At 37.2% G+C, this 26,395-nt stretch overlaps 3 protein-coding genes across 8 annotated transcripts; 2 read left to right on the top strand and 1 right to left on the bottom strand.

The window, feature by feature from the left end:
• The first annotated feature begins 386 nt into the window (after positions 1-386).
• LOC132260801 (orexin/Hypocretin receptor type 1) lies at positions 387-14,921 on the top strand. The gene is made up of 8 exons (XM_059759144.1): positions 387-1,363; positions 4,796-4,975; positions 7,265-7,356; positions 7,775-7,903; positions 12,811-13,029; positions 13,276-13,410; positions 13,524-13,638; positions 14,283-14,921. Exons 1-8 carry the CDS (start codon positions 971-973, stop codon positions 14,919-14,921), a joined length of 1,902 nt encoding a protein of 633 aa, XP_059615127.1. The 5' UTR covers positions 387-970.
• On the bottom strand, positions 14,858-22,232 carry LOC132260804 (uncharacterized). Of its 2 annotated transcripts, XM_059759152.1 has the most exons (3): positions 22,127-22,232; positions 17,086-17,332; positions 14,979-15,233 (listed from the first exon to the last, which is right to left on the bottom strand). In XM_059759152.1, exons 2-3 carry the CDS (start codon positions 17,311-17,313, stop codon positions 14,979-14,981), a joined length of 483 nt encoding a protein of 160 aa, XP_059615135.1. In that variant the 5' UTR covers positions 17,314-17,332; positions 22,127-22,232. The 2 variants fall into 2 exon arrangements, with proteins under 2 accessions (XP_059615136.1, XP_059615135.1); XM_059759153.1 differs by lacking the exons at positions 17,086-17,332; positions 22,127-22,232 and adding an exon at positions 16,199-17,068 and having other exon boundaries at positions 14,858-15,233.
• On the top strand, positions 19,401-26,337 carry LOC132260802 (cytosolic purine 5'-nucleotidase). Of its 5 annotated transcripts, none has more exons than XM_059759147.1 (7): positions 19,401-19,607; positions 19,769-19,854; positions 21,941-22,018; positions 23,934-24,221; positions 24,724-24,991; positions 25,051-25,995; positions 26,055-26,337. In XM_059759147.1, the coding sequence occupies exons 2-7, from the start codon at positions 19,793-19,795 to the stop codon at positions 26,175-26,177; spliced, it is 1,764 nt and encodes a 587-aa protein (XP_059615130.1). In that variant the 5' UTR covers positions 19,401-19,607; positions 19,769-19,792; the 3' UTR covers positions 26,178-26,337. The 5 variants fall into 5 exon arrangements, with proteins under 5 accessions (XP_059615130.1, XP_059615129.1, XP_059615128.1 ...); XM_059759146.1 differs by having other exon boundaries at positions 19,718-19,854; XM_059759145.1 differs by having other exon boundaries at positions 19,401-19,854.
• Positions 26,338-26,395: the final 58 nt, after the last annotated feature.

Below are 26,395 nucleotides of genomic sequence, written 5' to 3'. Positions count from 1 at the left end.
ACGGGACTTTGATTCTCACATCCGTAATTGATTCTCTAATTTTCACCAAATTCCATTAAATTTGCCGAACACGTGTTTTTTCTTTAAATCTATATTACTATAGAAAGAATGTTACCGATGATTGCACATCTGCTTTGCACAAAGTATAATGCTAAACCTTAAGGTTTTTTTTACAAAAAGCTCACAGGGAAAAATTATATATAATAATCTCCTTAATTAACTCTGGGGCTTTCTTTTATTTAGATTATTCACGTGAGTAGGATTAAGATAAAAATTATTTAATGATGTTGTTTTTCTAGTTTGCACAGCGAAAACAACATCAATTTAATGATTTTGACCATAGTTTTTTCTCAGTGTACGATATTTGTATTGAAAGGCAATTTGCCACGTCGCATTTCCGTCTCTGTTTATTGTTTTCAGAGAAATTTCACGGCACATATTCAACATTCTAACTTTGTGTCTCTTTCCTTGTTAAATATTCACAAGTCGATTGCAACATACGTGTTTATTTATTTATCAACTCATCCAATATCTTGTATCTTAACAATACTGCTGTCGATAGAAAAGAACAACTTCATCCAGATCTCTCTAAACTTCTTCTTGTATCCGCAATACAATATTATACCGTGAATAGTATTCGAATGATCTGCTTTGGGATTGTATAGTGCCAAATTTACACATGAACACTTCTCCCTTAACAACGATAAACACGGAAGGAAAGGACATCATCTGTGACAAAAGGTGAAAACAGAGAGCGAGGGAAACAGGAGGAAATCCAATACGGAATACACAATACGGAGTGTGACTCAAGGACTTATGCCAGAAATTGGAATGTAATTTATTTTCCACACATATGTGCTTCAGCCAGCGCCTCACGCAGTGGAGAAAAACACGGACAAATGCAAAAGTGGGGTTCATTTGGGAGTGAACAGGCTCTGAGCGGAAAAGGAATATCCATCAATTAGCGACAATGGTGAATTCACGGGCAGATTTGGAGACGGAACTGGCCGAGGAAATCCCCGAGCACTGGTTGGCAGTCATTGCTCACTATGTGCTGGGCTTCCGGAATGACACAGTGGACTTCACTGCGCCCATCCTCAAGCCAGTCGCCGTGCGCTTCTACCCGCTATTCATCCTCCAGTACGGGCTGCTCCTCGTGATTGGCCTACTCTCCAATATCGCCGTTATCGCCTACATTATGCACTATAAATTGTTTCACGATGCCACCCACTCATTCATCGTTAATCTGGCTTTCTGCCATTTCGTGCAGTGCTCGGTCGTCCTGCCGATCACTCTCATGGTGCTCCTGATACAGAATTGGATATTCGGCCAGTTCCTCTGCTTCTTCCTGCCACTACTTCAGGTGAGTAATTACATATCATCTTGCATGCAGAATGTGAACGTCTCCATAGAGAAAAATAATCAGCTATTTGTTGGTAAAAGTTGCTGCACAAACTTCACCTGCACTTTGGCAGAGAAACTATAACTCCATTCAAACTTGCAACTGATTGGTCCCCTTAAGCAATTTGAGAGTCTTTTTCGCTACCGATTTTTAACTTCCTGCTTGTGGAAAGCATCGCAATTCTTTCTTCAGAGAGCTATAGAGCACATTGTTGAATTTTCCGGTGGTTTTGAAGAAAGATTCTATAAAACTTTTCAATGAAATAAGTGTGAAGAGGGTAAAATTGCAATCTACTTTGTTTGCCTAGCAATATTTCTCTCTGGTTGCGCAACAAATAAACACCTGATTGCAATTTAAAAGTGAATAAAAGCACTTTTGATAGTCACAAGGAAAAGCTTTTATAAATTAAACTTTCTACTGGTTCGCTCGTTTGAGCAACATTTCAGGGATGCGAGATAAGTTTTTTTGAAATTTGTCACCAAGGTTTTAATAAAAAACCATTTGACAAAATGTAATCCCTAAACATGGCAGTAAATTTCTAGAAGATTTGCACCACAAAATAATGCGCATCAATGTCAGAATAGGTAGAAAAACGAGACAGAATGGAATAAATAAATCGTGTTGTTTGCGAGACAAAACTCTCCTGCTCAGCATTATCATTCGGGTCGCGAGTCTGCGAATTCCCTGTTGGCCATGACTTCGTAAATTGTGCCTGACAACTATACTAGCGGAACACTTTTCAGCGAATCGCAAGTAAATTTTCCACCCGTGGAATTCATTGAGTCGACACATTCGCATTTATGTGGTAACAGGGGATTTTGCAAATTTAAATTAATTGCCACAGCTTTAAATTACACTCCCTCGCATACACTCGAGCCAATGACTGCCAATTGAATTTTCACCCACACTTAATTACATACCGAGGTTGCTCAATATTAGAAAATGAGCGTTTCCACGGAATATTAGACTGTCACCATAGATACTTGTACTATTGTGCGTCGTATCACATATTGGCCTAATTAGTCACTAATTGACTTCCCTCGATATATCTTTAAAATTTCCAGGAGCCCCATTCAATTTTCTTTCCTTTGCGATTCTTCCTGATTGCATCAAAGTTTCCAATTTGTCAACGTCAAACATCAGACAGCAATTTTATGGGCAAATAGGGGGATTCTTGCGGGGGTCGATGGGGATGAAGATGATTAAATGTTAATTAATTTGCGATGCCAGAGGGATTGGGTGTAATTAAATTATTTGAAAAATTCCAAATTTTCAATGTTCCTTTTATATTGATAGTCCGGTATGTAATTAAAACTTCATAGGTTTCATAAAGTCAAATACTCGATAAACTCCTTGTTTATCTTCTTTGAGGATTTCATCTCTGAGCGCCATACCTGAGATTAGGCAGTGGAGAATTACTTTTCTGTCAGCCATTCAATGGCATTCTTCCTATTTTCCTCCCGAATATACGCACATTTATCGACGGATTATGAAAATCCTTAGTCCAACAAACGATATCGTCTCTCAAGAGTTTATCGTTGAAATGCTGACGAAAAACCTTTTAACTTGATGACAATAAAATGTGGTGTTCTCTTATAAAAATCGGCAGTTTTATAGGATTCTTTATCCCCAAGTGGACATGAGAAGATCTTATATGTTGGTATTTTTGCACACCCTCTTCTCATAACACAATTTCTTCTATATCTTTAACTTAAAGTTGTTTATACTCTGATATGTATCTTAACCATTCTAACTTGATGTATTTCCTCTTCACTGTGGACAATTCTGAGAGGAAAATCTATCAATACTGCAAAAAAGAAGGCCTTCTACTTTTAAAGTTGAAATCTCACAACTTCCCCCTTGGATCAATTGAAAAGTCAATGTTACACAGTCGAGAATTCAAGCATAAAGGTTTGCAAATTATAATAAAATCCCAAAATTCCATATAGCGCTTGTATTAAAGAAAATCGTATAATTTTTCTTGGATCTTAAATTATGTTTTGAAGTTCATCTTCAAATCAGATCTTACACATTTTGAATTGATCACAAAAATTTCAGCTTTGCATAAGCCAAACGTAGCGGATATTTGACTATACTTATACTTTTCCCACAATAAATATATACTCTTTACGACTCTTAATAATCTGTCTGTGACTTTAATATGCTGAAGCACGGGTGAATCTTAGTGGAAATGTGGAAGAGAGGAAAATAAGCAGATGAAGAAAAGCTCAACTACACTCGTACCGCCCTTGAATTGGTGCGAATATGTTTTATTTTATAAAATCTTCTATGTATCACGTCTTAATGTTTAGAATTCGTATTTCGTTTATACGATGCTTCCTATGGTGGGTGTTCAAATGCCATTTATTTTCCACCCTCTTATCCTCTAGCAAACTTCGAGGTCCAACAAGTCATCCATTTTCCGAGGAGAGAAGCGCCAGTGTTTAAGATCAAAGGCTAAATTGAATGTTTTCGATACGACCGTCGGCAGCGAGGGTGGATTTTCATGTCTTCGCTGCGATTAGCAAAGCTTTCCACTACGCAGAACTAAGCAATATCAAATGTGAAGCATTCATAATGCAGATATTTCGAGAAGAAAAGTACATAATTTTTTCCGTCTTGAATCCTCACAGTTTTTATTTCATACTCTTCCCTATAATTAAGTTACCGTACACCCGAAAAATGCGTTACAATCGGAGGCGTGAGCGAAAAATTGGATAATGTGAAAAATTCGGCTTAATGGAACCTTCAAAATACAAGCGTTGAATGGAAAATTTACCTGTTATGAACAAAAGAGAACTTTTGTATACTTGGAATTCTTACAATGATTTCATCCCACACAGTTTTATCATGGTTTTTTCTCCTTAGGCGCTGAGAAAATACGCACATTTTCAACATTCTGAGTTAAAGTGCAGAAAAAATGTGTATTTCCATTATTATCTTGTTGTGCACAATTTGCATTTTTCATGTCAGCCAATCACACACTTTAAGAAGCAATGCAAATTTCATTCACAAGTTTCGCTCGATGCAAATTAACATTATTTGCGGTTTTCCATACTTAATGCATTATTGTGCATCTATGAATTTTGCTCCAGAAGTTGCAGGAAGTTTGACAAGTTGAACTTTGAAAAGATTTTTGTGGGAAACTCAAACCACGCTTTCCTATTGATTCATTAACATTTATGGCTTAAGAAGTGTGATTTATGGAAATTTGTTGTTGGAATTGTTGTACAAAGGATAAGTTTCTATGTATACATATATATATGCATGTAAATTATAACCTTGAGTGAATATTGCATAAATCTTTTAAGCTCTTGTAGCGTGAATCCTGCCATTTCCAACGACTTGTGGGATTTTTACATAGTTTACAGTTCCCTTTCATATTATTTCCAGGATATTCCTCTTCATGTGGCAATTATTACTCATCTGCTGATTGCGTGGGATCGCATGAGGTGGCTCATGGACCCGCTGAGAGCTCGTTTGCCAGCTTTCGTCTGCAGCTGTGCGACGTGGTTAGCTGGCATGGTGATTGCTCTGCCGTACCCAATTTACACTACATATTTAGACCTCGGGGTGAGATATTTTATTTACCTTCCGCAACAATAGGTGTTTTAATGTGCTCAAAGTACCTGCAATTTTAATCAAGGAAAATCATTAAAAACTTTTTAATAAAATTAAGTGGTTCACACCAAGTATAAACTACAATTTCCCAGAGAATTTTCATTGTTGATAGTGATTCTGAAATCACTTTCGCAAAGGCTCTCAAAAGCCGATGCTCGCATTTTCTGTCTGTGGTCTTCCATTTACTTTTGCATATGCAATGAGTTCTCTATGTATCTATGAATAATTGAATATGCATAAAGCTTTTATCAGGATAATAATATTCTCATATGATATGAATATGTGCACATACAAAAATATTAGTATCATTTCGTTTTGAATGTCGGCAGACCAATAATAAAGGAGATAATGCTGAGAAATCATCTTTATGGTGGTAATAATTTGAATCTACGACTGGAGGAGGACTTGAAAAATTTTCCAAACCAAGTCTCTGATAAACTTTGAAGGGCCATAAAGGCGTTATGGTTTTTTGAGCACTTTTATTGATATATTTAAGTCGTGCTTTTAGAATAGCAGCACTGAATAACGTATGAAATCTCTAGGATAGTCTTTTCAGAGATGGCAAAACGAGTATTTCTTTGATGCAGTCAAGTCACGGAATTTGTTTTACTGATACTACAATTTCTCAAGCTTGTACTCTCTTTAGCATCCATCTTATTTCTGCAGAGGAAACATAGGAAAGCTCTCTTTGTGCTCTGCTCGAACATACATTGCTCCACCCCGCATTACACTTTTTCCTGCGCATTTGGTATATTTCTCACCTACACAATAAAATAAAACAAATAAAGTTGTGATGAAAAGGTGGGTGAACGTCAATTGGCACCTTTCTCATATGAGTATTTACTTGTTGTACCTAAAGGAGAATTTCAAATCAGAATGTTTTATGTATTAGGCCAAGGGAAGTCAATGGGAAAGTATTGAGTGAAAGTTGATTAAGTTTTTAGGGAATTTATTCAATCCGTACACCCACATGGCGGAGAAAACTCTCATCGCAACTCTGCTTGACTCCAAGAATTCTCGTATTTTCCATGCCTTAATGCCGAGACAAGTTTGGGAAAGGGCGAAAGAGGCGATGAGAAGTTGCTATAATGATGAAAATTATATACCAACAAAAGAGCAAATATGTTGTGAAGAATATGTTAGGGAAAGAAACAGGATATTTCACATCGTGTATTTTCATATTATTTTGCTTCTTGTTAAAATTACACCCAACCAATGAGCCGCACATGCCATTAAAAGGGGTGAAAATATATCATAAAGAAAAGCTCGGTTTGTCATATTGATTGCATTCACGCGAGGATATTACACTTAGTGTGAAATATGATATGCGATTATTAAAGTCAAGGATGAAAATTTAAGATTCACCCCCAAAATTTGTTATTTCACACCCGACAAATGTTTAACATTACACGCAGCAGATGTACAATTTTATATAAGCGATTGTAAAAACTCCTTCACTTGCTGACAAACGGGAGATGATTATTATATTGTTTTGTGGGAACATAGTGTCAGTGACAATTATATAATGTTCAGCAAGTTCTGGGTGCTTTTCAGCATAATGTCCTGATTATAATGTCACACTTAATTAATTAAACATAACAGGTTTCACCGCTAATGCAGACTTTTCACTGGCTTCCAATACACAGCATATATCTTTTAATTGAACACAACAAATCAATTTAGCACCTAAAATAAACTAATATTAATATGGTATTAAGAGCATTTACAGTCAATTTTGTATAGAGTAATTACTTTAGTGCGCACTAAAAGTTCATGGATGAATGTTAACATTTCACTAGCTCAACAGCAGTTATTAGAACATTGCAAATGTGCCAGTTTATTTTCAGCTAATTTTAACTCATATGATGAAATATCTCTGTGAGATTTAATCTATTGCCGGTTGAAAAGTTTATTAAAACGCGAACTCCTGATGGAAAATGTCTTCAATTACAGTGATACAAAATTAATTAATAACTCCTATTTGACTGCGCTGAAAAATTATATGCAAAGTATAAATCTATACTGTTAATGCAGGGAATTTTTTTAATTGCATTAATTACACATTATAACAGAAATGTAATACTCTTGCTGTTTTGGTTTTACCATCTATTTCGTTTAATATCTGTTCAATATAATGGTCAATTTAGTCTTCAATGAAGCGCAATTCTATTGTTTATTTAAGGACTTTCAATTTAAATTACAGCTTAAAAAATAATAACCATGATATATTTTCCTTTTCAGTTGTACATGAAGCAATTCCGTGGCGTTGGGATTTGCGCTGTAAATCTTGTGGACGATATGCAAGAATATATGCGAGGACTTTTTGTCATAATGTAAGTATTGCACAAACACATAATATACACTTTATTTACTCTGAAATACTCGGCTGGATTCCACTTCCATTCCAATTTAATATTCTTCAACACTTAATACGGGAATAAAAGTTAAAAGAAAGCATTTAATATGAAATATGAAAGCAGAAGATAATAAATTGGATTCTTGAAGTGTTACATTATATAATATATCTATAATAAAATCACGACGATGTCACTATTTGATATGAAATAGAATCACAGCATGGAGAAAGTACGAAGTCGTCCTTCAACTTTAGATGCTTTTCTCTGAAGAAATGAGAAATTGACTGCATTAAACTTTGCTATACAAAGATACATTTTCCATTACAAATATTGCAATGAGTGCAATGCAACAAATGGAATATTTTTACACAGCAATTTTCTGTATGATTTCCAGGTATTGCGCACCTGTAACTATTCTGTCGTATTTGTACATAAGAACCTCTCGAGAATTGCGGGAACCCGATGGGCCACTCGATGTACTCATGTTTGAAGCCAGAGTTGATACACGCAATACACATCAGAGGTGAGCAAAGATATTGAACACATTTTACGTTTGAATTGTGTGTGAGATCGTGCGAGTGAAAGCACATTGATGAATATATGTACGTTCTGTTTAGCTTTATGCCAAGTTTGGAGAGTAAACTCAGAATGTCATAAGCCCAATCGCAAGCATGAACGCACATTCATGGGAATTAATTTATCCAGAAATTCCATTTTGCAATACTTTGAGCCATAATCTTAGAATATGACAAACATTTAGAGCACAAGAGCTCTGAGACCAGATTTAAAGGACTTTCGGATCACTGAAGTAGATTTATTACACTAAATGTTATGTCTGTATGTTAATGTCTGTAACGTAATCGTAGATCTCAGTTTCTTCTAGATAAAGAATTTTTTTTTCAATTTTTCAAGTAAAGAAACAATGAGGAAATCTAATCATGAGATGATTTGTTGTATTATGTGAACTAAAGCTTACAACCCAAAAACCCTTTCCTTTTTCTCAAGCAATTTCCAGATAGAAAGTTGATAGTTAGTAAAGACAATTAATATTGCTTGATGACACCACGAAATAATAATCTTCTTTCAACTATTTAAAGCAGTTTGTGAGATTACAATTGTACAATCGTGAAGTGGTACATATATGTTAATTAATATTCCGTCTTCAGTAGATTGTTGAGTGCTGAGTAGAATTTATGGAATAAATTTGTCGTCTAACAAGAGAGTGTGCATTAATATTGTCTCTTATAAATAGTAGTTCAAAAGCCTTAAACATTAAAGTCAAACTTTCTCAGATTTTACTCACGACATTGCGCTATATTAAATTGATAAGTGGACGTTTTTATTGAAAGTCAACCTGCACGATGCTGAGCTTGTGGAAAATCCAATTTGACGCATTTGGATCTACAAAGGAAATAAGAGAACACTTTTAGCTGAATTCTCCGTTTCTCTGGGTGATAGAGAGGGGTTTTGGAGATATTTCGATAAATATAAAGAGATTTCAGCATGGATAATGACAAGTGTCTGTGCACAAAGTGAACGCGATTTGTAAAAGTCGAGGAGTTTAAAAAGAGACAAGGACCTTTTCAACGTTGAAAAAATTTGGTTTTACTTCTTGAAACGGTAAAAGCTGGTGTGCAATAACTTTTACTAGCTTCAAAGGCACACTTCAACATTATTCATAAATTTATTCATGCAACCTGTTGAGCACGAAATGCGTAGGAAGTCTCATACTTTTTCAGTATCATTGGCATTTTCATTATCATTTCAATCGATAACGAGTACTGATTCGATAGAGAACCATAATTTGCGAGTAATAATGGAAATTGTGAGATAGTTTTATACACTTAATAGCAGCGCAGTGATAAGATAAGATTAAAGGGAATTTAATTCTATATACATTCGACTGTTACGCAGTATTTTCAGAACTTTATATGCTGAAATTGTTGCTAATGGTGAAACTTGAAGTTGTCAACTCAATGATCTTTCTTAATTGGACGCTCATTTATACCATAAAGCCAATCAGATTACATTTGATATTTTGTTTATTCACTTATATTTCAAATGAAATCACATAAAACATTAAAATCCATTCACAAATGAACACGAGTAGAAAGCATTTTGTATGCTAAATGAATGGAGTCTCTAATTAATTATGAGTATTCTTTTCATATGAAAAATGATCCCAAATTTCTGTATTTTCAAACAAATTGTATCCTATGTACACTGATGCTACATAATGTATGGCACGCAGAGGTAACTGAATGACGACATGACCTTTTGGCATGAAAAACAAATCCACACGCAGATTCGGCAAATCAGATACCGAGAATTCCACATTCATCTCTTTAATTGTGCACCATCACATTTGACTTTAAGAACGGGCGGAAAATTAATGTTTCTCTCTCGGCTAACGAGGGTGACTTCTTGTGCTCAAACACTTTTATCGGATGTGAAATGTGACCCTCGCTTTAAAATTACAATAAATCCGATTTGGTAACTTTTCGATGCTGAAAATTCTTAGGACGAAACACCTTTCCACACCGTCAATTCATCGCGCGTGTATTCATTGTCTACCCAGCAGCAATAAGATTGTTGGGGGTCCTCCATTAAAATTTCATTAGAGAAAATGAGCTTTTCTTATTTTTCCTCTCACTTACATCCACTCAATATTTAATTATGTCTTCTCCTCCAGACACTGTCATCTTATCGCAAAAATTCAAATTAAAATTGCTAAAGGACAACTTTTAATTGAACAAAGTATACGCAGGAAAACAGTGCGTGAATAGGAAAGTGAAATATCTCTAAGAAAAGGGTCACATTGCGAAGAAATGTTTATGAAACCGCGCGCTTGTGGCAATGATAGAAGTTTAAATGATGCTTTTTAACAATAATAATATTTCATACGATGACTGGAAGCCAACAGAACAAAACGTGCATTGAAAAGTTATATTATGAAGGAGGACAGTAAGACATTAAATATCAAATAGACAGAATAGAATTACGCTATTCTGTCCATTATGCTTCACATTAAATGACAATGGATCAATTATGGCTTGAATTCTGTCACTTTAATATCACTTAACACACATGATAATGCTTCATAAATTGTTTACATAAAAATGTGCCAATTTACCACATTGTATGCTTAAGTATATCTTAATTATGGCACTCTGCTATACATCTGCCCAATATATGTCTCCTTGTACGCAACATTGCTGAGAAATTTCCATGTAATTTCCTTTGTAAATGGTGGGAAAACAACAGGTATCTCGTGTTTAGCACTCACAAATTTTCAAGATGAATTTCTTTGTACTTTCGGTTTAATAATCTGGAAAGATGAAATGTTGTGAAGTACATTCACCAGAAATGGTCCCCAAAGTGTAGTATTGTGTGGAGTTTTTCGGCAGGGGGAATCAAGAAAATGCCATTGAGATATCCTCTTTGTGAGTATTGCATTAATTTGACCGTCGCTCTTTGGAATTCGAGGGAATAAATTAAATTTTCGAGTGATGTATATATATAGAAATGGGGTTTATAATGTATTTTCCGGCATTGAGACGTGACTTCTGTGTTTTAAGAGATATAATTCAATTTTTCTTGCTAGTCAGGCAAATAATTCTATCGTGGGTTTTGCCATACAAAAAGCACCCAATCGTGAATATTTGATATTAGAAGGATGCTCAATTATCCGCCCGAGAAACAAAGATATTCCAGGCGGAGTATTGTGAGTGTTTCACCACAAATATGCCTATGCAAAATACACGTGTCTCTTTTATCATCCACACCATTCTAAATGGTTGCACAGAGGAAATTTGGCTTAATGTGGCATGTTTACATTTTCATAAAAGTAATTAAGCCACCCTTTGCTGCTGCAAACACTTTTACGTTATATTAGCATGACGCGAAACGTGGCACCGAAATTGTTGCGAATTAGAGGATTTCATGCTGAAAATTGAGATATTCGCAGCACTTTAAAATAATAAGAAATTCATCTTGAAGTGAGGAAATCATTTTCACTAAAGAGGAAATTGTAGAATTCATAGGGATAAATATCTACTGTTCAAGCTTACATATTGCAAAATTGTTTTAGCACATAGCTTCAATTGAGATGAATGATGTTACGTATATAATACTGTGTTTACTTGACATGATTGAAGCTTATTGAAATTTATTGTCGAATATTGTGCCATGTATTGAAGAGCATCACATTATATTGGAAAGGAAAAGTAACTCGAGAAAAATATATTTTTACACGACGCAATTTTCAGTACACAATATATGTAATGGTATTTTAAAAATTAAAATCTAATATCCTTTGAGAAACATTTGAACATATTTGAAAATTGATACAGCACATGCCAATTAATTGAGCTGCTGTAAAAGACAGACAGACAGACAGATGTCGATTCAAGCTAATTTTACGGGTTATCTAGCATGATTTGGAACTTTCCGGGGACACTTAATCTTTCGAAAGCACTACAAGCACAGACTCAATTTGAATACCACTCCTCGCTGAGCTTTCATATTTCGCAGTGTCTGTGGCCATTCTAAAGGACGATGGTGGGCAGATAAGAGCAAAGTTTCTCCATAAAAAGTTTTATAATCTGTTTTGATCCTTTTCAGCTTCACGGTCAATGTGTGATTTTTTACAATGTTCTCCTTATAAGCCAAAATGTACGTGTCTTGACCGCCCTCTTTAGATTATGTACTACTTTCGGAAACTCTCGTTAATCATAGAGTAAATTACAGTCTCATCACTTTCCTCGTGCAGTAGATAAAATTGAGTGAAATTGAGGAAACTCTTCAGAATATATAAGTTTGACAATTGCTCACCAGTCAAAGTCAGTGAATCGAAAAACAAAACTAAAATAGTTTGTGCATTTTCCACTAAGTATAAGTCATAAAGTTAATCTATTTTAAACACCACCATTTATTTTCCTCAAAAGCTCAGAACTTTTGTAATGGATTCGATTCACGCTGAAGCAGAATTCAAGGCATTTCCTATGATATTCGAAATTAGAATTCCTCTCGTGGTATTTTAATGAACATTGATTCTTAATATGAGTATTCTTTAAAGTTTTGCCAATATTTCACATATGAATACTTTGTCCCTGCATTATCTCGAGCTTCATCATCAGCGGTGCACATAATCATTAATGAAAGCATCTGTTAAGTTCCAAAGTCGCCTGAATATAATTATATGGAAAATGAATGGAAATAAGTATGAAGAACTTGCACAAAAGCTCTTCATTTCATTATTATCTTAATTGTACGAATGTACTACGAAAAGGGAAAATTACGTGAATTGACTTCAATTGTGTGGTTTCGGTCAGTTGTTTGCCGCTTGCAATGGATTAGTAGATGAGTGAAAGGAAATTGATCACTCTAAGCCGGTGACAATGTGACGTTGATGATTTATTCTCATCTCAGGTCATCATCGTCGTCGACGAGCGCGCGAGCGGGAAGGGGAAACACCTACAATGGCGAGGGTTCGGGGACGAGGCGGCCATCTCTCAGGGCGCACCAGCAGCGCTCCTACGACCTGTACGACGCCGAGCTGGACGTGTGCCGGGAGAAGAGGACACAGCGCTTCCTGGGCGCAATGGCAGCCGTGCACGTCATTTGCGTATGTCCGCTGATGATAATGAGGCAAGGCACTTTGGCATTTTTCACTCGACAATGAATTTTCGGCTGAATTCGCACACATTACTGAAATGGTGTGTCTGGGGCACATGGTTCCCGATTCAGGCGAGGACTCATGCATATATTTAGGTCAGATGGAAATTGGTCTATTATTAACCGTAGCATATGCAAGGGAGCAGCGTGGACATGTGATAGGGCTCCTTCTCTTCAAATAACACCATGGTTTAATATACATATTTTAATGTCAATCAGGCTCGCTCGAATGGCGCTCGTGGAGACCTACGACAATGCCACACACTTCGATCTCACGTATCTCATGTTTGTGTGGATGGCCTTCCTGCCCACCGCCATCTTCCCGTGGATCTACGGCTCGTGGGTGTTGACCAGGTACGAAACCCTCTGATTTTCACATTACAACCAAATTATTTCTCCATTTCCGGGGTGGATATACCCTTTGCACTGCCTCTGCTGCCCTGTAATTTGTCCTCCGTCTTTTTCAGGCCGGTGAAGGAACGTCTCCGCGGCTACTTCCGTCTCTCATCGCGCCGCAGCAATAACAGCATCCCCAAGGCTGGTGAGCCTCGTCTCTCCACCACAGAAGACTTCGTCTCCCAGGTAAATATGGACAATTCAGTGAAACTTTTCACACTGGCTTATAACACCTGCTTGAGTTCAGATTTTGTCAAGGATTTAGTCATTGCATTTATCGTCCTGCGACTTATCGAGAGAGGAAATATTGCTTCTGCCATTTATATAAAGTTGAGCAGTGGCATCTTTATTCTGTATAGTAGAGTCTATTAGGAACATATGTACGATATATAACTCTATATGGCTCAATAAGGGATTGAAACGGGCGAGTGAAGCGATGAACTGAACTTGACATTTAACTGGAGCAAGAAAAATGTATGAAACTTATGGGTTCATTTACAGCTTGACGTTGTACAACAACTTGAAGATGACAAATTTTACATATCGTTAAATCCGCAGACATTGTCATACTATACATATGTATTCTATCGATTTTCTTACGTTTCTACTCTGTAAATGTATAAAATTTGCTCTATTTCACTGATTTTTCAAGTAATGTATAGTTAAAGTAAAGAATTATATAGCACAGATAGTACAACAATTCTTTGATGAATTTGTCGAGAAGAATGCGAATACGAACTGTGCTCATGCAACTGACAACATTCTTCAGCACTATTATTGATTTTATATCCGGAAGAAGTTTTTAAATGTGTTTTCTGCAAATTTAACAGGATGTCACCACGGAAATATCACACATCCAGGAGAGTAACTACTCTCGTCACGGCGACTCTTTCACGCGAAAACACTCCCGAAGTCGCCAACACCGACGGAGCAGCAACAGCGAAGGTAATTCAATGGCATCTCGAGGATCTCGCAGCAATTCCGTAGGCAGAGTGGCGAAGAGGGACTCAAACGCGAGTTCAGAACTGCGAGAAGTATCGCCGTTCAACGAACGCAAAAGTGCGCTCGATGTAAAGCCCGTGGCATCGTTTGCGTACAGAAAGTCGAGCTTTCTACTGGACACCAACTCAACATTGTCAAATGATCCGTCATTTCCCGGCTCCACCAGCACTCTGGAGCACGATCTGGAGATTATAGACTTGCTGGAGCGCGAGAGGAGTATGGATATTCAAGAGATGCTCCAGCGCGAGGCCGCGATGGAGGAGCAGAGCAGAGCGAAGCCGCGGATGCTGCCGGAAATCTCGCCGAACCGCGGTCTGGTCACATCACCACAGTTGCTGGCCAGCTCAAGGGGCAGCACGCGTAGGGTGAAGCACAGACAACTGGCCAAGGATATCGATCGACGGGATTTGGCGGCGTCGCGGGCGAGACGCGCCAGACGCACGAATTGGCTCAAGTCCACGAACTAGTCAAGAAACCAGGTGCAATTTATTTGACTTATCGGTCAAGATTGGTCAATTGTGTGGTCAGAAGTTGTAGGAGAAGTCCCCATTGGCGAAATTAACGCTCGACACCTCATTCGATGGCGAAAATCGCACAGCTCTGCCGCCATCCAAGGTGCTATCGAGTGTCTGCTGGGCCTCGGCAAATTGGTACCTCTGCTGCGTGTATTGTGGCACAGAATCCTGGACGGCGTCCGGAACGCCTCCTCCAGCGAAAGCCCTTTGATATTGTTGAGCAAATGGATAGGGTTGTTGTTGATTAGAGAATGGAGAATACACCTGCGGAGAAGCAGAAGCCAATTTGCAGATTAAAGAGAATTTCTTGGAAAGCTCTACACACACACACACACACACACAACCTATTAGGACACAGAGTTTTTCGCCCCCCATATTCAGCCCACCCACGGCATATCAATCTCTTGCAAGACCATAAATTGTCCACTTCTGTATCTCAATTTGTGTGTTTGTATGGAGCAACATAATATCCCATCGTGAGGACCAATCTCGGTGATGATATCAATTAGAGACATGTCATAGTTTTAATCCATATTCCAAATGCGGGATTATGTGCGGTATAATGTGATATACTTGTAGAAAATTTGCAAAAGGTTTTCCAATCTCTTCCATATTCATCCCAGATAATTCTAATCCCTGTAAACCTGTCACTTTACTAGACAAGACAAATTCTAAACTTAATATGTATATCTTCAGTTCCCCATGACAATTTATGTGGAAACAGCATAAGAGATTTGTGGTAAAACTTTTTCAGCTGAACTTAGAACTTTAAGACAGTTTGACTTTGCTTTTTGGAAAACAAGAAACTGCGTGAACAAATGCCGAGGAAACTCTCGTTATGATTTGTAATGACTTGATAATACATTCAGTTGTTGCATAAACAAGCTTTTCAAAATTTATATCACATTTCCATGTTGCCATAGATGACGTTGAAAAATTAGAACAGATTTCTATGAATTTTCTAAAAATTAGAAATTGTTTATTTTGAAAGTTTTTTCAAGAAAAAATTAAATAAACCCGTATCAAAGAAATGAGTAGCAAAAGCTTCCAATTGAGAACCGACAAGTAAATTAATGTTATCTGAACCACAATGCAAACGTTTCCTATTGAAGAACACTATAATTGAATAAATAAATAAATAGACACCATAAACATAATTTATGGGTTTTATGTGTAAAAAAAAAAAGGTAAAAGAGGTGTTTTCAAACTTTACAAGTATAATAGCTTACCGTGAACTTGGTACTCAGAGAAGAACAGACAAACTCTAATCGTGAATTGGAATATGAAAACATCGTTATATGTACATAATTACAACAACGACAAGTGAAATTATGGATGAAGAGGGTTCAGTGGAAAACCCTGGTGGAAAAGTTTTGCTCATTAGCGCAACTTCCGCGTGAAATTCATTCTCTCCTCCACTATGGAAAACATTATATGTTGGAATGAAAATGCACAGTGGATAATAAATGCAAATTTGTATAATGTTATGTAGATAAATGAAGAGATATTTCTTGGGCATAAGAAAATATATTTATCCTGATTAGTGGTTAAGACAATAGTTGTATATTTTATAACGATATTGGTAATGGAACTTTAACACTGGATAGAAATCTTTCATGGTCGAAAGTTGTGTTGATAAATCATATCGAAGTTGGAGAGGAAAAAAATATATATATGCAACAATAATCAGACGTGATATGCATAATGCGACAAATGAAAAATATCTACGTTTTGTGGTCTTCTTACAGTGAAACCAAGAGTCAAATCTATTTGTATATGTAACCAATAGTTTTGGAATTTTTCCGTTGAACTATGTGTAAATGTTTATACAAAATGTGTGTGACAAATGTGAAATGAAGTCAAACTATTCCCCGAAAAGTATAATTATATATCATTAGAATATTCGTGAAAAATGTTGTACAATTGCATGGATTAACACCCAATGTTTGTTAGTGAATTTAATAATATTGAAAATCTATATCTGTTACAATGATTGCTATACAGTAAGACATTGCGTGACTGCGGACTGTAGAGCGTGGAAGACGGAAAGTCGTGATGACGAGAGTGGATGATTAATAAAATTGATATGAACAAATAATGTGAAAATTACATTCACCTGTTGATGATTGGTCGCCGCCACCTGGGAATCCAGCGCGTACTCCCCTAGAGGCTGGGCCCCACCCCCGAAATACCTCGTGAAGCTCTGTTGCAGGCCCGGCGCTGTGACGGTGAATGCATTCCTGTTGGCGTCCGTGAAGAGCTGGAATTGCGCCGCGGCGAGTGAGCAGACAAGGCAAAGTCCCAGAATTACTGCGTGGATGATGGATTGTGGAGACATTTTCATGAATATAAATCTATAAATGCTAAACAGAGAACAATTGTCACTTTATGATGAATTATAGCATGGCCATTTGTTCTTTTCTGGAAAAAAAACACGATTAAATAAATTGTGCTCTTGTCCAACATATTCAGTCAATTTGTAATGTTTATACTGTGTATTGTAAATTTTTATAATATATTTTTCCACCATTTCGACACTTCACTGAAATTACAGGCAAACAAACAAATAAAAAATATCTCTATCATCATCACAAAGTTCACAAATTGAATTTGCCCTATTTATTATCACACTCTTTCTCCGCAAAATTGCGGTTTCGTTTGCTCGCCACCACCCAATTTGCCATCACCATTTTACGCTGAAAAGTGTACCTGTGCAGAAGACAGTGTATTACTTCCTTAGCTCAACAACACTGATGATCCCAATGAATTGCGCTTTCCAATATATAAAGTGCCGAAATATTATGAAAACCCCCCACTTTGTACGTCACCATTGTCTCTGGATTTGTCGGTTTTCTACAATTCATATCAAGCCATGAATAATAATATTATGTACATGCATAACGAGCAACAATAATAAGTTAAGGAGGATGGCTAGTGAAAAGGGATACTCAGCATGAATGCGGGAAAACTTTTTCTTCAGACCCTCCTTGCCGCCCCAAATTTACAGCTTCATAAAAAATATGATTATTGATTATCACAGAAGGTCTGCACTCAGAGTAAATATGTGGTAGACATAATGTGAACGCGGGAGAAGAGACTTAACAATAGCACTCCACATTGTTGGGCGTTTCATGGGGAATTCAATAGATATAAATTTGAATTTTTCAGGATTCTTCTGATTTATTACGGCCAAAAGTTTTTCTGCACAGCATTAAGTAATTAAAAAAGTATGAGAAGTCTCTCATTATTCCTAATTTTTACCGACATTTCTCATTTTTATGACCGAGTCTTATGCCATGAATAATATTGTAACATATTTGCTAAGGAAAATCACACCCTTTGATTTAAGTTGGACGATATTTGCCACCTTAATTCACTATTGTATGTGAGCTTTTTATCTTGTTGCTAAATTTAATTTCATCGCATGAAAAACTAGAAATTGTCGGTTCATGTTCAGCTCTATGAATCAAAAAATTCGTATTTCTATAGTAATATTGGAAAATATTGAGTCTCGCATTCAGACCACGTCCTAAAAAATCGATTTCACATATTTAACATAATTAACTTGACATGCTCAAATAATGTAAAGATTAAAGTGTGAGAAATTCGTTAATCCTAGATGTTGTCAAGAACGAGTGCACGTGTTTCTTTTTTTCTGAATCAATATTCTTTTGGCGACAAATGTACCAGAGCACGTTCAGTGACTATTTATTTCAATTCGATATCAAAGATTAATGTCTAGAGCCGAACGAGAACACTTAAGTATTGTCAGTGGAAGTTGCAAGTGGAATAAGAATTGAGGCTCGTGTATTGCCGAGATTTTCGTCACATAACAGACCACAATTCCAAGAATAGGCGCACATCTCTTGATACGATTCTGTCGAAATAAATCATGTATTGATATCATAAATTTCACACTCAAAATTCACATTACGCAATATCAATTAAAATTCATCGATAAATTCGGTCTGCTTTATCTTTTCATTTCCATGACAGGACATTGTCTATTTCCGATACAGCACGTTTCCATACGAATTTCGTGTATTCCAAGTTTGGCCAAAAGAAAGCCATTAAGAAAACTCTCGCGTATGTGGAGAAAGTATAACCTCAGAGTCGTGATTTTATTTCTCGATACAAATGCATATCATTAAGAATGAGAATCACGTAGAGTTATGCATTTGTGCACAATATCGACTTCTGATTGAACTATATTCAATAACATTACTTCATTAAGATGACTTCACGACGGAGAAGTGATGGAGAAATGTGAAAGCTTCCATGAAAGTTTAACCGAATGCTCGGTTTGAATCGCATTTCCACTTTCCAACGTCGACTGAACTGCGCAGTAACGCCCGAATGTTGGCACAATATGCGGGATAAACGTAGAATGCGATATTCAGTACGTCAAGCAATGACATATCAAAAACACAATTTTTCTTTGAGGTTGAACTTGCAAAAATATTCTTGTGTTTTTTCTCATATATCACAAATTTCGCAACTACAGAAATAGGATAACGTTTTATTTATACTTCTTGCCTGTTTCGTTAGTGTGTTTTTTTTCATGTACATTACTTCCAGAACGTTATAACGCACATTCTTAGCCGAGAAGAAAATTTATTATTAAAATAGAACTTAGAGGTTAGTCTTCGACAGTAGGAAATTTTTCCATTGATTTGCGGAAATTTTTCAAGTCTCTCCGCATTTGTGCCTAAATCGTTCAATTTACTCTCCGTTTTATGTGTTTCTAGATAGAGTTTTTTTTTGAAGCTGACATTAAAAACAAACGTTTTTTGCAATAGTATATTGAGAGAGAGAAAGAGAGAATGGAATCGTCACATAATGAGCCGATGTCAACACAGAAATACTATAGAAAAGCTGCTCATAGGTAAGAAAATAATCTTTCCAATAATTTATGCTTAATCCTTGATATTACCATACAAAATTGGGTGGATACTAAAAATTTGTCGCAAGTGCGAGAGAGTTTAGCCTTGACCTCGAAACGTCACGACACGAGAAAAATCTCAATGCGATTTCATTCAATCAAAACATGTTTTTCATGTGAGATGCACGAAGACCTCTATATTCTTGTGTGTGCCTTTTTACCCCACGGAAAAATGCCGCGGAAAAATTCCTCAGAGATACATAATGAGGGAATGTGCAAACATCCAGTGCCCCAGCACTGATAACCTTCAGAATGGGGGCCCCAGCAGAAGCTCTGCAGGATGTGAGAAAGCAAAGGCTTGAGCGGATTGTTTACTGCTTCTCCACATACTCTACATTTTACATTTGCAAAGTGTGCTAAATCTGAAGATTACGAAGTAGAAATTTATATGACCATTATAATAATGAATATTAGAGTTAGCAGAGTGCTCGCAATGTTCATAAGCTGTACAAATGTACATATTGAATAACTTGAAAAGAAAATCTTCAGCTCACAAAATTGGAATTATCCTCATAAAGCAATTTAAAAAAATTATATTATAACCCTAAGGCAGAATAAAACACGCCCTATTCTCGTGAGAGCCTAGATCTGGGGTGACATCTTGTGTGTTAACATGGCAACCGTAAAATCGGGGGTTTGGATTGTTCGCGCCAGATTTTTCTGCAGTATCCAAAACGATTTTACACCAAATTACGTTTTAGTCCTGCAATAGCCTTTCTGTGATTGATACAAAATACACGTATTTGAATGAATTCTACATTTTATACATTTTTTAATCTATTAAAAACACATGAAGTGACTAAAATACCAAGTGCCAAGCCAATTGCTTCTATCTCTAAGCATTAATGGCAGGCAATAACACTTAACTCAGCATTGTTGACATGATAACGTAATCAATGAGATAACGCAATCCAACAGTGTCTGATGCAAAATAAGAAGATATTGTAAGATCATCGATAGTCCATTGGTAGAAATTCAATCCGGAGGCAATAAAATAGTTTAGTTCTGTGCGGACCTTGTAGGAAAACACATCGTAGACTCGTGTAGTTTTTTTTTCTGTACCCAATCTGAGAGTGACACGTTTTCATTGACTGAGATAAGAGATGCCGGAAATATCACAGGACGCCTTCGAGACGCTGTACCCTGTGCACGACTGGAGACGCTTATCGGCCAAGAGTCCACATAATTGGGACACTTCCCAGAATGTTGGATACAAGCGAAAGCACAATCGAAGGTAGTTGAATGGAACAATCATCCCATGCGTTTATCGCTCCCCGCATTTCTCAAAACCAATTTGACTCGTTCGCGAGCGCCTCGCTTAGAGCACATTCTTGTGCGAGTGTTGTGTGTGCACTGGTCTTGCGAGAAAAATTACATAGAGTGAAAATATATTCACGATTGCCCCTCTCCTTATTTTAGAAGGCTCCCACTTGGGGATTTGGTGTGTTGGTGACGGTCAAAGACAATTTTTAATAATAGTTTTCATAGCTCTAAGGCACACTCAACATTTCCACCTCCTCTCCAAGTCGCCACGGCATTTTTCCTCGCGCTCTCGCCACAAAGATTGCCCTCAAATATATCTTCTCTTTTTCCATGCCTTTCTGCAGCGCGATCAATTAGTGAAAGTATTTTTTAACAAGTTGTTTTCCAAAAACACTCTCCAATTCGTTGTGACAAATAGTGGTGAAAACAGTAGCACATTTGCCCCCATCTTAGACTTGCTTTTTGGAATTACTTTACAGCTCAACTTTAGTGGCCAATTAAGTGTGTCGCGCTGTGTAACAAAGGTGTTCAAAATGCCATGCAGTTCTTCCTATCAGTTTCACATAGTTTTGCCCATGTGTTGAGGTGTTTTCGTTACTGAATGATTCACTTGGATGCATTTGGACCACTGCTGTTTTGTAGAGCATTTTCACGTAGAAAACAACTTTATTAGTTCACAATATTGGTTGTTATAGACCTGAGACATTAGCAGTCAAATAGCCAAGATGAGGGAAGATGAATTATATCATTTTGATTATTTGAACAGTGGTGATGGTATTTGTGAAAGATTCAGTGAAGATTTCCTCTATAATTCACATACCAGTTGTGAAATGATCTCTGACAAGTGAGTTTCTTATCATGTAATTCTAATTTTTTCCTCTCTTCACAACACAAATTATCATTTTTCGGATTCTGCTTCAATGAACATGCCAGCTTATTTCATTATACTTACAATGAGCTGCTAACTTGTCCAGCTTGCGTTAAACAAATCGCGTAGCTCTTTAAATATTCAACAGTGAACTTGAAAATTAAATGTATTTCAGCCTATATTTGTGTGAAAATCTATGGCAAAATACTTGAATGTCAACATAAAATCACACGATGAGTAACACCAAAAATCTATTTATATTAGATATTTATTATATGTATAAAAGTCATCAGGATGATCACTCGCGAGTGTAGATTTGTTGATACATTTGACCAAAGTGTGTGCGATGCGAGGGCATTGAGAAGTGTTGCTAAATAACTTCCTAAACATTGGACACTGCTCAAGAATTAAGATTGTGTTTTCACACTCAAAAGGGCATCGTCATCGGCATAAATTGCCTATTTCATCTGTCTTTCACTAGTTAATTAAGCAAGAAGCTTTAGACATACATTTTATCAAAGCCGTTAATTACCTGAGATGGGAACATTTTTTTACATATTATCTTTTTTGGCATTTCTTAATGTTTGTAATATGAAATTAGTCATAAATATAATATCTATTAAAGCGATTAAAATTTGCAAAAAAAACCCAACAGTAGGTACATATTTCGTCTTATGAAAATCAATGCACATTGTTTACATTTCTATATGAAGTTTTCCATTCTCAAGATCATTTTTAACCATGTAAAGGCCCAACACTGTCTCTGACAACATAGAGCTTGAGCGTCGGTTTCGCGGTATTTCTGATTTGCATGTTTCGATTATTTTTACCCAAATGTTCACGTGAAAAGAGGTGCAACAAAGCAATTTATTTGTGCACTGTGACGCTTGTGACCTTCTCAATTGAACTTCATGCGAAAATCTCTGGCGTTTCGATGTTTTATTTTCCGGGATGACAAGAGTGCTCCTCCTCTCTTGATAAATGCCACAAAGATAGGATTTATTGACCCCAAAAGCACCGAAAACATATCTGAAATTGCTGCGATGTGCCTCACTGGAGACACTGAGAGTGAAATGCTCTCATTAATTTGTTTATTGTATTGATAAGGCGGCCATTACGCATCCATCGCAAATAATGTGTCCAAATATATGTATTTTACTGGGTCATTTAATAGTAAATGCGTCCAGAGTTTATGGTTTGCAATGTCAGAGAATCTTTACAGCGCACTTGTGTTCTTTTTCGCTAATCTCTCGTGACTCAATAACTCTAAATACAATCCATCCAATGTTGCACTGCGATTGATTAACGAATTTAATAAATATAATATAATTAAAAACATGTCACAAATTCTGGGTTTTTAGAAATTTTTCCCCTCATTCATAATTCATAACAAACTCTACAGCTTTGATTGAGTTGACATTCTTTCCATTTTCTCTGCTATTCTTGCTTCATATCTTGTTTTGGCGGAAATTTTTACACAAATTAAAATTGCAAGCCTTTCTATTATTTATTTACAACGCAAAATTCCCACTGGTTTGTTTAGGAAGAATGCAGAGAAAAAAATATATACCAATTTGCTAAAAATTTTTCATTTTCGGTTGACAAGAGAATTCGGTTCGGTTTATGTACTGATATTTGGTATCTCCAGTGCTGTATTATATGTAATGTTTAAACTGGTCTTAATACAATTCAGACGAAATCTCATTGATGCCGCCAAATAGACGACTTCCGCCCAGTGTTTGCTTCCATACAAAATCACAAATATTGTACCCTTTCTTAAGCAATTACTATTTTGTATACAGAAAATTTGCCCACACAGCATATCGAAAAAAAGCGAATCAACAAAAAGCACACTCAATGAAACTTACATTCTCCTTGATTGTCTTTCCAGAATATTCGTCAACCGATCGCTCCACTTGGAGAATATCAAGTTCTATGGCTTCGACATGGACTACACGCTGGCGGAGTACAAATCGCCACAGTACGAGCAGCTGGGCTTTGATCTCGTGAAGGAGCGCTTAGTCAATATGGGATATCCCGACGAAATCCAGCAATTTGAGTACGATCCGTCGTTTCCTATTAGAGGACTCTGGTTCGATACGCTCTACGGAAATTTGCTCAAAGTTGACGCTTATGGAAATATTTTAGTCTGCGTGCACGGCTTCGAATTTCTCAAGCAGTAAGTAAATCTCTTTCTCACTCTACAAATTGTTAAAAATAGAACAAGTCAAGGAGCAAAATAATCTCTGTGAGGCAGAAGCTGAAATCGATATCTGAAATGTAATTTCAGAAAAACCTGTTTTACATACAAGGTTTTTTAGAATAACAGACAATTGCAAAATAAATAATGGAATCATTAGTTGTAGAACCACATTAAAAAGTGTTTCAGGAATAGAAGTTTTACATTTGAAAAAAAATCAAACCCAGAACCAAGAATTTTTCATGAAATGCAACAATTCTTAGAGAAAAGAAAACTTTTCACGCTAATTTTGTAACGAATTGAGTGTTGACACAAACATAATTTAATTATGAGACCATTGTTAGTAATCTTATAACCATTATTCTACACAAATTGAACTGTAAAATATTTTGAAATTTTTCATAATAATAAAAATAAATGAGAAATTGACAAATTCTCATCAGATTTCCACTGATTTTCTATTGCCATTTTCTCTTTTCAGTTCCCAAGTCTATGATTTCTATCCAAACAAATTCCTCAAGTTGGATGAATCTCGCGTGTACGTGCTGAACACACTCTTCAATTTGCCTGAAACATACTTGCTGGCCTGTCTCGTGGACTTCTTCACCAACTCGAAGGAGTACACGCGCGAGAAGAACGGAGTACGCTGCGGACAGCTCTTTATGTCCTTCAAATCCATCTTCCAGGACGTTAGAGGCGCCGTGGATTGGGTTCACATTCAGGGAGACCTCAAATCTCGCACCATTGAGGTATAAAATTCGCAGCTTCAATGTGTAGAAAATGCTCTAGCATGTGATTTATGTTGCAGAACTTGGAATACTATGTGAAGAAAGACCCGCGTTTGCCGATGGTCTTGTCGAGAATCCGCGAGAGTGGATCGAAAGTGTTCCTGCTGACGAACAGCGACTTCAAATTCACGGACAACATCATGACATACCTCTTCGACTTCCCGCATGGCGCGAAGATGGACGAGGCACACCGGAATTGGAGAACTTACTTCGACCTGATTGTCGTGGATGCCGGAAAGCCGTTGTTCTTCGGCGAGGGAACCATCCTGAGGCAGGTGGACACGAGCACAGGCGCTCTGCGGGTGGGCAAGCACATGGGGCCTCTGCAAATCGAGCACGTCTACTCTGGCGGCTCGTGCGATGTGTTCACGTCGCTGATGGGCGCCAAAGGCAAGGACGTTCTATACATTGGCGATCACATCTTTGGCGACATCCTCAAGAGCAAGAAGATTCGCGGCTGGAGAACCTTTCTGATAGTGCCGGAATTGGTGCAGGAACTGCACGTGTGGACTGACAAGTGCCAGCTCTTTGCCGAACTGCAGCAATTGGACATCATGCTGGGCGATATGTACAAAAACATGGACTCGAGTGCGAAGGAGAAGCCAGACATATCGAAGGTCAGGGCGTCGATTCGTGATGTGACGCACAAGATGGACTTGGCGTATGGCATGATGGGCTCGCTGTTCAGGTCTGGCTCCAGGCAAACGTTCTTCTCTAGTCAAGTCGTCAGATACGCCGATCTGTACGCCGCCAGCTTCCTCAATCTCATCTACTATCCGTTCTCGTACATGTTTCGGGCGCCGGCGATGCTCTTGCCGCACGAATCGACTGTGGCGCACGAGCAGCGATTCATCATGGACAAGCCAATGATATCTAGAACGAGGTCGAAGATCGAAATGATCGGCACGTTTGATGGGGAAGCTCCGGACGCCCTCAATCAACTCGATACGAATGCAGATTTGAAGGTAGGACAATTGACGATTTCCTTGCCAAAGGCTTCAAATGATACCATTCACTCTTCTAGCTCTCTGGCCTTAACGACGAGGCGACGGTTCCGCACACCAGGCCAGAGACACCCAGATCGGTGACCCACAATCACGATGAGGACTTCACTGACGAGGAGAGCGACAGCAATAAAGGGCAATAGAGCACTATTTATCTTAGGATTGTTAACATTGTATAGGAATTGCTTCCAAACACATTATTAAATGCTCCAAATTACGTAAGTAAAGATATATAGATTCACTAAATTTGAAACGCTTTGTACAAAATGAGAGAAATAGACGGAATTTTTGTGTTAGTTGAAATTCCTTCAGTTTTTCATGCAAGATGTTGTACAAGTTTAGCGGATGAATAAAATTTATC

This window comes from Phlebotomus argentipes, unplaced genomic scaffold, assembly GCF_947086385.1.
Source record: "Phlebotomus argentipes unplaced genomic scaffold, Phlebotomus argentipes genome assembly scaffold_18, whole genome shotgun sequence".
NCBI lineage: Eukaryota > Metazoa > Arthropoda > Insecta > Diptera > Psychodidae > Phlebotomus > Phlebotomus argentipes.
This window is presented reverse-complemented; position numbering and strand designations above follow the sequence as displayed.